The 11,251-nt window shown below is 45.5% G+C and overlaps 1 protein-coding gene across 1 annotated transcript; it reads right to left on the reverse strand.

Moving 5' to 3' along the window:
• Positions 1-225: 225 nt before the first annotated feature.
• Positions 226-6,015, reverse strand: lrit3a (info leucine-rich repeat, immunoglobulin-like and transmembrane domains 3a). Its single transcript, XM_034227646.1, has 4 exons — positions 5,762-6,015; positions 4,106-4,572; positions 1,662-1,967; positions 226-1,487 (listed from the first exon to the last, which is right to left on the reverse strand). Exons 1-4 carry the CDS (start codon positions 5,875-5,877, stop codon positions 400-402), a joined length of 1,977 nt encoding a protein of 658 aa, XP_034083537.1. The 5' UTR covers positions 5,878-6,015; the 3' UTR covers positions 226-399.
• Between the last annotated feature and the right edge of the window lie 5,236 nt (positions 6,016-11,251).

Consider the following 11,251-nt stretch of genomic DNA (forward strand, 5'->3'; position numbering starts at 1 on the left):
ATAATATTAATAATATTGTCAATGTGATGGGAAGTGGATAATGGATATTCTTTGACACCACCACATACTATTCACATCTGAGACTTTGGCATTGGGTGTCAAATAAAATCCCACAGCTAACAGACAGGCTCTTTGTATGGTATTACTATGTATATCTTCCAAGGTGCCGTGCGGTAGTGACAAATCATTCAAATGTCTTCAAAAATCAAATATAAGGCCCCATTTTAATAAGGACAAGAATAAGTATAGAAGGTGGTTATTGACTGTTCTGATGTGTTTTCTTGTTACCTAATGATTTCATATCATAACCTTGATCTGGATTGAATAAGGCATATAAAGAGAGTTTTATATAAGTTGTTACGAGCATGGCGTTTCAAGAATCACCATGGATTCCTGGCATCAGCAAAGATACTCACACCGGGAACTGTCACTCTTGGAGGTAATTTGGGAGTCATTGCTCGACCTGGAGCACAGGAGCATTCGCTCTGATTCGTGAGTTGCTCTACTTGCCCAAAGTTGCGTTGGTTGACCATTTAAAGTCCTTTGTTTCATTGAAATTGTCTCAAATTTGACATAGCTGTCTTTTTCAAGCTCCTCTTCGTCATATTCTGTGTTGTGTCCCTTGTAGTACAAATCAATAATGTTGTACAATAAAAGGGCAATGAGAGACATAACCAAAATACAGGCAATGCCGCTTATAAAAATGAAAAGCTTGTCACCATCCTCTACATCGTCCAATGTGTAGAATTCAGTGCAAGGATCTTTTCCAGCCGCACTACCTTTTACTATGAGGCAAACTGAGTACCTCATCCCAGATGATAATCCCTCCAGGAGCACTTTTCCACTGCCAGCTTTAGTCTCCACCGTCCTTTTCATGTCATCCTCATCATAGGGTGAGTATACCACTGTAAGTGGGGCATCATTTGGTAACCCATCTGCTCTCCAGAGCAACACTGCAGTGTCAGATGTTTCCTCTACAATCTTAATGTCTTTGACAGACTTTGATTTGTCGATTATCTTGCTCTTTTCATCTGCTGCAAGCTTTCTCCCATCGCCTCCTGGCTGGGGTTTTGCTTGTTTCAATGGGCCTTTTTGTAGATTCTTGCTTGTGGTCGTTTTTGGCCTCTTGGGGGCCGCAGAAGTTGTTGACGTTGTTGCCGTTGTTGACGTTGTTGCCGTTGTTGCCGTTGTTGACGTTGTTGACGTTGTTGACGTTGTTGGGATAGCTGTTGTCATCATAGTGGTTGAGATGGGAGTGTCCGTTGGGGGAATAACTGTTGTGACTTGTTTAGTTGGTTCAGTTTTGTTGATAAGCCTTAGTGGAACGATGGTGGTACTGATGTCACCTGCAACTGAGACCGATATGGTGGCTTCTGCATTGCCGGCATAATTCTTAGCTTTGCAATTGTAGTTCCCCGCGTCTTCAAACGAAATTCCGTGCAAACTCATGATGGACCATCTGATGCCGTCTCCAGGTGACTCCTGGACTAGAGTGGAACAAGAACACAAAAGAACATGGATACAGTTTTACAAAGCTTTTTTCCAATGGATTATGAATTATTGGCAACAATATCAACGGTTCAATGCAATTAATTTGAAAACGCTATTGTTTTCCCTTAATAAAATACTTTACATTTTATTTCAAAGCAAGCATATTATACCTGTGTTGTCGACGGGTGAGCCATCAGAACTAGCCCAGGAAAGACTTGGTGTTGGAAACCCTGTGGCATCACATCGCAGGATAACATTGCTTCCCAAATCAGATGTGATCTTGGTTGCTGAAGACATAATGGATGGTTTTACACAATTGTCAAGTTCAGCACGCTGAAAAGGGAAACCAGCCAGATTCTCTGGTCCACTGCAGGCCATGAACAGGTCCATCAAAACAACTGGCGTCCCAGACATTTTTGAAAGCTCAATCAGCTTGGAAATTTTACAGTCACAGAACCAGGGGTTATCTTGGAGCCCTGAAGACAAAAACAGATAAGATCCATTACAGTAATGTATTGCTGTTTGACAGCAGTGCAGTACTTTAAAGCATTTTGAGTTATTTTGGAAATGAAAGATGATACAGGTAGAAATACACAACACATGTGAAATATGTCTCACTGACATTCAGTTTAAGCGGAAACTCTCTTTGTGTTTTGTAAATGAATGAACATGACAATGAAATGCATGTTTAAATGAACACATCGTAACCTATATATACTCCCTTACAAATAGCTGTAAACCCCTTGTGCACACAATAGGTAAGCACATGTACTTGTGCATATTAAAACCCTTTAATCCGATTAGTTTGTCCTAACCCGTTGCAAAGCACCTACAGTAAGCCTACTTTGGCCTCCATCCAGTTTGCGGCAACACTCTCTTTCCATTAGCCTTTCTGTTGGCGGATATGTCAACACATCACTGACAACTTTAACCCTTAATTCTGCATGTCTGAAGTGGTCCCTGGAATTTTTGTTGTAAGTCCAAACCCCTATTTAATGTTCTGTATCATCAAAAAAGAGAATACATAATGTTAATTAAAGCTGTTAAGTTGAGCATATCACTCTTATAAAACTAACATTATCTGCTTTTAGGCTACCTTAAAGAAGCTTTTGTGTGATTTTCCATCACACAAATGTTATTTTTTCTTAATCCTGTTCCTCCTTCAGGTGAACCACAGCACACTGCCAGCTCTTTTCGCACGGATAAGCTAGCTTGCCCTTACGTAGCCTATTAATAATATCCCTCCCACTGTCCTTGCAACACAGACACTATAAACAAACATACATTATTGTTTACGCTGGGCCCATCATATTCCAAACATTTTGGTTTAACTCTACAATAACGTAATATTAACATTTAATGTTTTACTGTGCCTTCACGCAACACACTGGCATACTTCCTATAATGACAAGCTCTGATTTATGGATTTGAAACTATCTTTAACATTCTGCCCTGCTTTAAAACAACATCTTAAAATTCCCATCTGCATATTTCCTCCGTCTTTACCTCTAACTTGATATTTTGCTATCAATATAGTACTTACAGTAGCCTAACCCTAACCCTTAAAGTAGTAATTGTCCTTGGGTACAAGCTATGTCAGTGACAATGCCAACACATGTTTGTACATGCCAAAAACAAACACGTATTGTTTCTTGCAGTTTTTGATCCGTGTAATCTATTCCTTTGATCCAAGTCAATAATACATGTTTACTGACAAATCTGCTCATACATGTAAATACTGCAAATTCAAGTAGGGAACACTTCTCTGTTATTAGCTGTCTGCTATCCTCTGAAGATGCAAACACAGATTAATTTAAGTGAAATAGAGAAAACCTTTAACATTTGTTATTGTCTAAACCCATTTTATCTTATTTTGAATAGAAGATGTATCAATGTAAGTTTACTCTAAATAACCCAAATAATGTAAATATGCTTCTTACAATCCTCACTAAAGTTTTTAGGAATGGCACTATTATAACAATATAAACAATGTCTTGCAACAGAAAGCTAGCCAACAAATGCACATTTGTTCTCGATGTTTATACCGTGATTTACGGTTTATTTTACCACAATGATGGCCAAGACATTTGTATAACGATATCTAGCAAAGACTTCATTTTGGCAATGCACTTGACTTTGGCTAGAGAAAAAAACTATGAAACCTTATAGTGGAATTTGAGATGTCAGAATAGCAGAAATTAAGCAACCAACCGTTTAAATTGAGATGAATGTTTTATCAAAACATTACAGATCATCCTGTTTTGAGCAATATACGTCAATGAATATGTTTTTCATTATGTACATTTAATACACTGCATGGGTAGTCGAAATACGATGCACATGCTGTTTCTTTGTTTTGTTTTGCTAACTTTATCCTCTCTTGGATTGCCCAGACTGCGTGTGTTAAACATTTAACAGTTAATTGGGACAATAATTTGATAATTTACATCAAGTGTCAACTCTGCCCTGCTTAGAATAAGCCAATTTGATAGTGCCCTCGTAGTCACCTGCTGGGGATGAAAGGGAGTTCCTGAGGTAATTATCAACATCCCCAAAAGTGTCCTGCCCTGTATATCCTATACAAGTCATCCTGGCACAGCCTTTTTATCCTTACCTAATACAACTTTCTGGGAGGCGTTAGCAAAGATGGGTGCTCCATTGAAGGGCGGCCAGATATCCATTAGATCAGAGGGCAGGGTGGCTAATTTGTTGCTGGATAGATCCAAGTATGTAATGTTGAAGAGATAGGGTATTGCTTCATTGGGAACATTAGTGATCCTGTTGTTGTGTAGATCCAGTGTCCTCAGCATTGGCATCTCTTTCAGAGACTCCCAAGGGAATACGGAGATCATATTTCCATCCAGCCTCAGCTCGTGGAGCACTTTGAGGTTGTAGAAACCTGCAGAGTCCACTGAGGTTATGGAATTGTATGTAATCCACAGGTACCGTAGCTCCACCAGGTAGTAAAAAGCTTCTGTTGGGATTCGCCGTACCATGGTTTTCTCAATTCGAAGTTTGACCGTGTCCACAGGGACATTGACTGGGACGTCAGACATGTCTGGATCATTGCAAACCACAGATCTGAAACGAGAGATACATAAGTTAAATAGTTTGAACATAATGTATAGCCAGATAACAACATTGATTTAAAAGGGTATTTAATACTCAATTTCAAATTAAATGGATGTCGTACATGACTGTAGTCCTACTATAGGGCACTTTTCAGATCTCAATAGTGAGTGATTATTTGGATTGACTTCCACTTCAGGGGTTGGAATATCTGGAACAATTTTTTAGATATATATGCAACACAATAATTTATTTCAATAACTTTCAATAGGATAGTTTCTAATGACATGATTTTGAGCTATTACTTATATGTTTTAATTGCTATGATGAAGATGTTTATTTACAAATATGATATCATCTTAAAGGTCCCATGTCATGCTTTTCCGTTTATTACCCGCCCGCTTGTGTGTTATGAAGGTTTGCATGTAAACGGTCTGCAGAGTCACAAACCCTCAAAGTACACCCTGTAGCGAGTAAAACTCTAACACAGAAAATACCTGTCTATGCTGCCCCAGACCGCCTCGTTGGAGATTTCTCTTTTTCCATTGTTTTCTTCCAGGTACCAAGGGACGTAACGACACACACACACACACACACACACACACACACACACACACACACACACACACACACACACACACACACACACACACACACACACACACACACACACACACACAAAGGGCGGAGCAGCGAGACCCGCAACGTCCCGCCAACACGGCACCCAGACCCCACGCAGCATTCTCATCTGTTTGTCATCACTAGTGTCATTTTCTGGTTGCTAAACAAACGCCATTGTAACACACAAACACACATCAGAGCACAGTGGGCTCATAGGGAGGGGGGTGCAGGAGCTCCAACAAAGCGTGTAGGAGTGAATGCACATACTATACAGAGATGCTGTATGAGAAACCAATGTGATTTTGGAACATTGAACAATGTAAATCTATTCTAGTATACCTCAACAATGGAATTATGATCAGTACAAAATGGCCATGACATGAGACCTTGCCAAGGGTCACCTTTATACCTATTGTGCGCATTCAAAGGGTCATTATTGTATAAAAAGCATCTTAGTTGAAGACTAACAGTGATGTAAAGAACATTTCGTTTTGAAATCTATTATTTGTTTAATGAAGGCATATAAATAGTGTCCAAAAACTGAGAGCATGAATTAAAGCCGACATAAAGTTAACTGTACCTTGTTCTTGCTCCGTCGGTACGTCCATGTAAGACACAGGTACACTGGGATGGGCAGAAGGGATGAGCCAAACTGAGGCAGCATAGGATTACATACACTAATAGAAGTTGACGCATTGTTTCAGCAAAAACACCCACAGTTCTCACATTGAGAAGAGATCAGATAAAAAGACATCCGGATTCATAGAGAGCCTGAAGAATAATTATTTCCAAAAATGAAGAATAAAGAAAAGAGCTTCCATAGTCCATACGAGGCACCGGTACGCAGGCTGAGGATCTGATTACACAACAGGTCACCTGTCGGATTGACACTGTTGGAGGGGGAGGGGGGGGGGGGGATTAGTGGAGGATTTCTTGGGTTTGACTGGGCCACGCACGTTGGCTACAACGCAGGTGCAGTCACTTCAACATGTCGCTAATCAGCTAATCCGAGAGAGGTTTCCCGTGAGGGGATCCAGCCATGCCTTTGTTAATACATTCAGTTCCCAACCTCACTAATGTTTATGTCCTTACCCTGGCTCTTACAACTTTGTGTTCACATACACAAATACTCCATCTTCTTCTGCATTTGTAGGGACACTTATTTTCTTCCAGAATGTCTGGGTACACTTCTGGGTACAATTATTGCATTCTAGGTATCCGCTGACTCTCTAGACATTCCTACAATTTAAATGTATTGGGCCAGAGGCCATATATAAGATGTGTGAGTCAGTTATGTCTGGCACTATGGTGCAAAGTGTAATCTTGGATGTGATTTATTGCCTGACTGGGTGCTCCAGTGGCTTGGGCCAAACTCAACCTGTCTACTGATGACGTGTATCCCTTTCATAGTTTGTGCTCCTACCTAGTATAGTGATATGTTCAGGGACGTGCACAGACATTTGGAGGGGCTATTGCTCTAAACTGGAAAAAGGGCCTCCTCCCCCCCGATTTTTTTTTTTGAAAATTCTAACTTGTTTTTAATGTAAAAGGTTCATAAAATAAAAACACAACACTGTCATTGCAAGTGATACTCAGTTGGCTTTTATGTCCACTGCTAAATTCGTTATTCAGACACATTTTTAGTTGTGTGGTCCATATCTCATTAAAATATCTAATGTTATAACTATTAAAGAAAAAATGGGGACAATCCTGTTTTAATGTAGTTTGACCATTGTAACTGCTGTGCAGACATAGGCTACTGATAAAATAGGGCTTCTAACTAATTACCTTAAATACAATTACTAATTAATGAAACCAGTTCAATATTATTCTTATTCTTATCATTCGTTATGAGCGTAGTAACGGTAAGGAATCTAATTATTTATTTATTTAGTATTTCATAACTTCATAACAGAGATGCTCAAACTAAAGTAGAGACATGGCAGAAATCCTACAATGAAGCGGGACAGTGAAGTGTTCTCCGTGAGAGGACGATCAAGAGAAGAGAGAGAGCGGCCCCGTTGAGGGAGTTTACGGAGCAGAGTAAAAGACACAGAAAGACAGAAGCATGTATATGTAGGTGTTTTTTTGTAAATAACCGACGGTGTCAAGAGGAAGTAAAGTCCCCTGGTTTGTCCCCTATACTCTAACGCCAGGCAGGCATTTGGTGTGATCACCATAGCCATATGAGGCCGGAGGGCTTTCCTTTACTTCCAGCTGTCAGATTGTAAACAAAGTCACGTGACTGGGGGCAGATGACAGCGCTGACAAGGTGTGTTTCCCGCAGCGAGACGCTACAAATTAATTGTGGGTTTATCATGTTGATTCGGCCACAATAGAAAAAAAAACTCTCGCTCTCTCCAGAGGGGCGGGTCAGACAAAAATGGCAAACGGGCTGTTGCCCGGCCCGTACCTGTGCACGTCCCTGGTTATGTTGATAGAAATGTAAGCATTGTACAGTTTACAGGACGTTACTTACATCATCCAACATCACCCTTAGCCTTAAAGGCAAACGTTAAGGCATTTGAAAGAAAATCCTCCATATTGTTACTATAGCGAGAAACTCTATTCCTGTTTAACCTTTATTTGAAATATTTGGGATTTGGCCTCTGGTTTATTTAGTCTTAGCTACAAAATGGTAGTTCTCATTCATAACACTCCGTTCGATGTCTCACTATGGGATGCGCCTCATCGCGGAGCAAACAGAAGCATCAATCTCATTACGCCAATCCTGATTGGCTGGAGATCTTGACGTCAGCGTCAGGGAAATCACCCCCTATAAGTAGCTTGCGCCACAACGCATGCGCCATTGAAACACCTCTTCTCGCTTCAGGGCACATCTCTATGGTAGCCAGACAAGCTTCACGGTCCACAGACTGAACTCAAATATCCATTTCGGTCGACGGGCGCTTGCCGGCTACTCCTTCTTCTTCGCAGGAAGACGGTAATTACTAACGCTAGTTATTGTTGAAATCGACCTCGCCGCTCTCTTTCCCCGGAAAGTAAGCTAGGTCTGATTTTTTCAAGCTAGCGTTAGCTTGCTCCCTCACTACCGACACCACGGTAGCGAGGAAGTCTTTTCTTTTCTCTTCCCCACGGAGGAGGAACGGATTAAAAGGAGCATACTGCCACACCAGTCAGTATTCTCTGGGAATAAAAGACCCACACCGTCCTTTTCTCCGGATTAAGGACAGGGTGGTTACCTCTTTTTCTCCCAACCTACCTGTTGAGAGCGGGTCCTCTCCACGCCACGAGGCGAACAAGATGGACGCCCCTCTCCCTCACACCAGAGGAGTCAGGGACTCGGTGGCTCGACTCTGCGGCTGCGGGTTGAAGATCTCGGGCACAGACACACACCAGGTCTGCTCGTCCTGCCTCGGGCTGGAACACGCCCGAGGCGCTATCGACAACCCCGGCTCGTGCGGACATTGTGTCCGCTTCACCGTAAAGAGCCTCCGCCGACGGCTAGCACGCCAAGCTAGCCTGTCGGAGCAGGAACCCCCCATGTCCTCTGACCTGCCGGCCGGCAGTCAAGACGCGGGGGCATCTGCCACAGAGAGTGAACCCCTCTCCATGTCGGTCTGGGGCTCAGTATCTGCGATGGCCGCAGAACCGGATTCCCGCGCCCTGGCAGGCCGGGACCCGGTGGCGGCAAGACACACGGGAACGGGACCCCACGCTTTACCGAGCTGGGGCTCCCAGTTAGACCTCACCATGGTCTCACCCGCGGAGGATGTCCTCGAGCTGAATTACGACGAGGACGAAGAGGACGCCTCAGTGTTCCTCCTGTCCGAGTCGGATGAACATGAAGAGGACATCTTCATGTCATCGGCTCAGGCTGCAAAGCCTGGAGCGAGGGCTGCTCTCCCAGACGATAGCATACCAGCTTCGCCCTGTCTGAGTATGGACCTGCAGGCCGTGTGCAAACGCGCTGCGGCCAGACTCGACATCCCGTGGCCTGAAATGGCCAAGGAGACCTCCAGGTCCCGCTACGAAGGGAAACATTTTCCCCAAGCAGCGCGGACAAAGAGACAACTCCTTCCGGTCTTCCCGGAGATGTTGGATGATGGTGTCGGTCTCGTGGAGAGACCGGCCCTTCAGCAACAAGGTCCCAATCCAGGGTGCCTCCTCCCTAGACTGTGACGGAATGGAGAAGCTCGGCCTGCTCCGCATACCGCCCATGGAACCGCTGGTAGCAGCCCACCTCCTACCGAGGATGGGCCCGTCACCAAGCAGGAACCCCACGCTGCCGGCAAAGTCGGACCGATTTCAGTCGACAATGACTGAACGGTCCTACAAAGCCGCAGCGTTGTCCGCCAGGGCCCTGAATGGGGCCTCGCTGCTAACCGCTTACCAAGCGGAGCTCTGCGAGGACCTGTCGGGTAACCCGGGTGCAGCCACTCTGGACGAGATGGCGGCGGTCACAGACATCTGTCTCCGTGTCCAACGCTGCGCCGTCCAGGCCACGGGTAAGGCAATGGGGATCATGGTGGTGCAGGAAAGAGCGAGATGGCTCAACCTCACCAACCTCCCAGACCGGGAAAAGGAGGATGTGCTGGATATGCCCATCGTTCCCGAGGGAATTTTCGGCTCCGCTCTTGCTTCCATGCAAAGGAGGTGTGAGTCGAAAAAGAGGGAGGACGAGGCACTCCACCTCTGCCTCCCTCGAAGGGTCCAGCCGCTGCCTTCGCAGCAGCAGTCCTTCGCCCAAGCTGCCTTGAACCCTGCTCGGTTTAAAACACCGAAAACGCAGAGGTCGCAGCCCGCCCCGAGTCCCCAGCCCAGGCTGGAGACGAGGGCGAGCTGGCCCAGAAAATCTCCGGTTCCGGCTGCAGCTCAGGCGCAGCCAACCCAGAATTTCGGCCAGCAGGCGAGGAAGAAGAAGCGAGCGGCGTGACAGCCCCTCCTTCTCCCCTCTGTGACAGAGCTGGAAGTCCACGGTTCCCCAGCTCTAAATGTGTTCCCGCCGCCTCGAGAGATGCCTCAACACCATCCTCAAGTCCGCAAAAACACATGTCACAAATCTGTTTGTTCCTCTGTCATTAAACATTTGCCGCTGACGCATCCAGGCTTCAGGCCGAGGGCGCAGCTAAAAAAAAATGATAAGAAAAACAATAAAACCAATAAACAGCCCGTCAACTGTTCCCCTTCTGAGAGCAGCTACGGCATCTCTCAAAAGGCGGATTACAGGCGGGTCTGTGAAGGCACCACCGTCACGCGCATGCGCAGTGCCGGCTGGGGTTTTAAAAAGCACCACCGCACAATTGGCCCCCGGGCCTTCTGTACGCGTTCCCACCCCTGGCTCTGATACCCCCAACTCTGGCCAGAGTGAGAGAGCAACGCCACACACTTATCCTGATAGCTCCGCACTGGCCAGCTATGTACTGGCTAGCGGAGATATATCAGCTGCTGTGCGGGCAGCCATGGCAGCTCCCACTACGCAGGGACATACTGTCCCAAGCGGGGGGGGCGATCTTTCACCCACACCCAGAGCGCTTGGCTCTATGGGCCTGGCCCGTGAGTGGTTCAATCTAAATACAGTGTGACATGACGCTGACCCTGGCGGCTGCCAAGCGAGCCAGTGGCACTCATGCACTATCTGTACAGTTTTCATGCACTCAGTTTGCCCCAGGGCAAACAGAGTGTGGTTGAAGCCCAACCCTGCCTTTATCTTAAGGCGGTCGGTTCGGGTACCACATTTGACATTAAGGCATCCTCCCCGCCACTGTATTCCTCCGGGGAACAGCGGCCGGATTTGCCGTGTCCAGCCCGTGCTTCACGCACGTACAGGGACAGATCAAGGGTGCTTTGTCATAATGACCAACCCCTTGTGTCCTGGGCTAACCCTTATAAGGGCAAGCCTGTTACTAAGCAACGGCTCTCCCACTGGTCTGTGGAAGCAATTGCTTTGGGGCTCATACGAGTCAGAGTTCGCAGGCACCCTCGGGTCCGCGAGCTCTTTCGACTCAGAGTCTGGCTGCATTCTGGACTCTGTTCAGGATGTCTCCCATCAAAGACATTGGTGCAGCGGCGAGCTGGTCCTCGCCGCTCACTTTTGTCTGCCTCCTAA

The sequence above is a fragment of the Gymnodraco acuticeps genome, unplaced genomic scaffold (genome assembly GCF_902827175.1).
Source record: "Gymnodraco acuticeps unplaced genomic scaffold, fGymAcu1.1, whole genome shotgun sequence".
Taxonomy (NCBI): Eukaryota; Metazoa; Chordata; class Actinopteri; order Perciformes; family Bathydraconidae; genus Gymnodraco; species Gymnodraco acuticeps.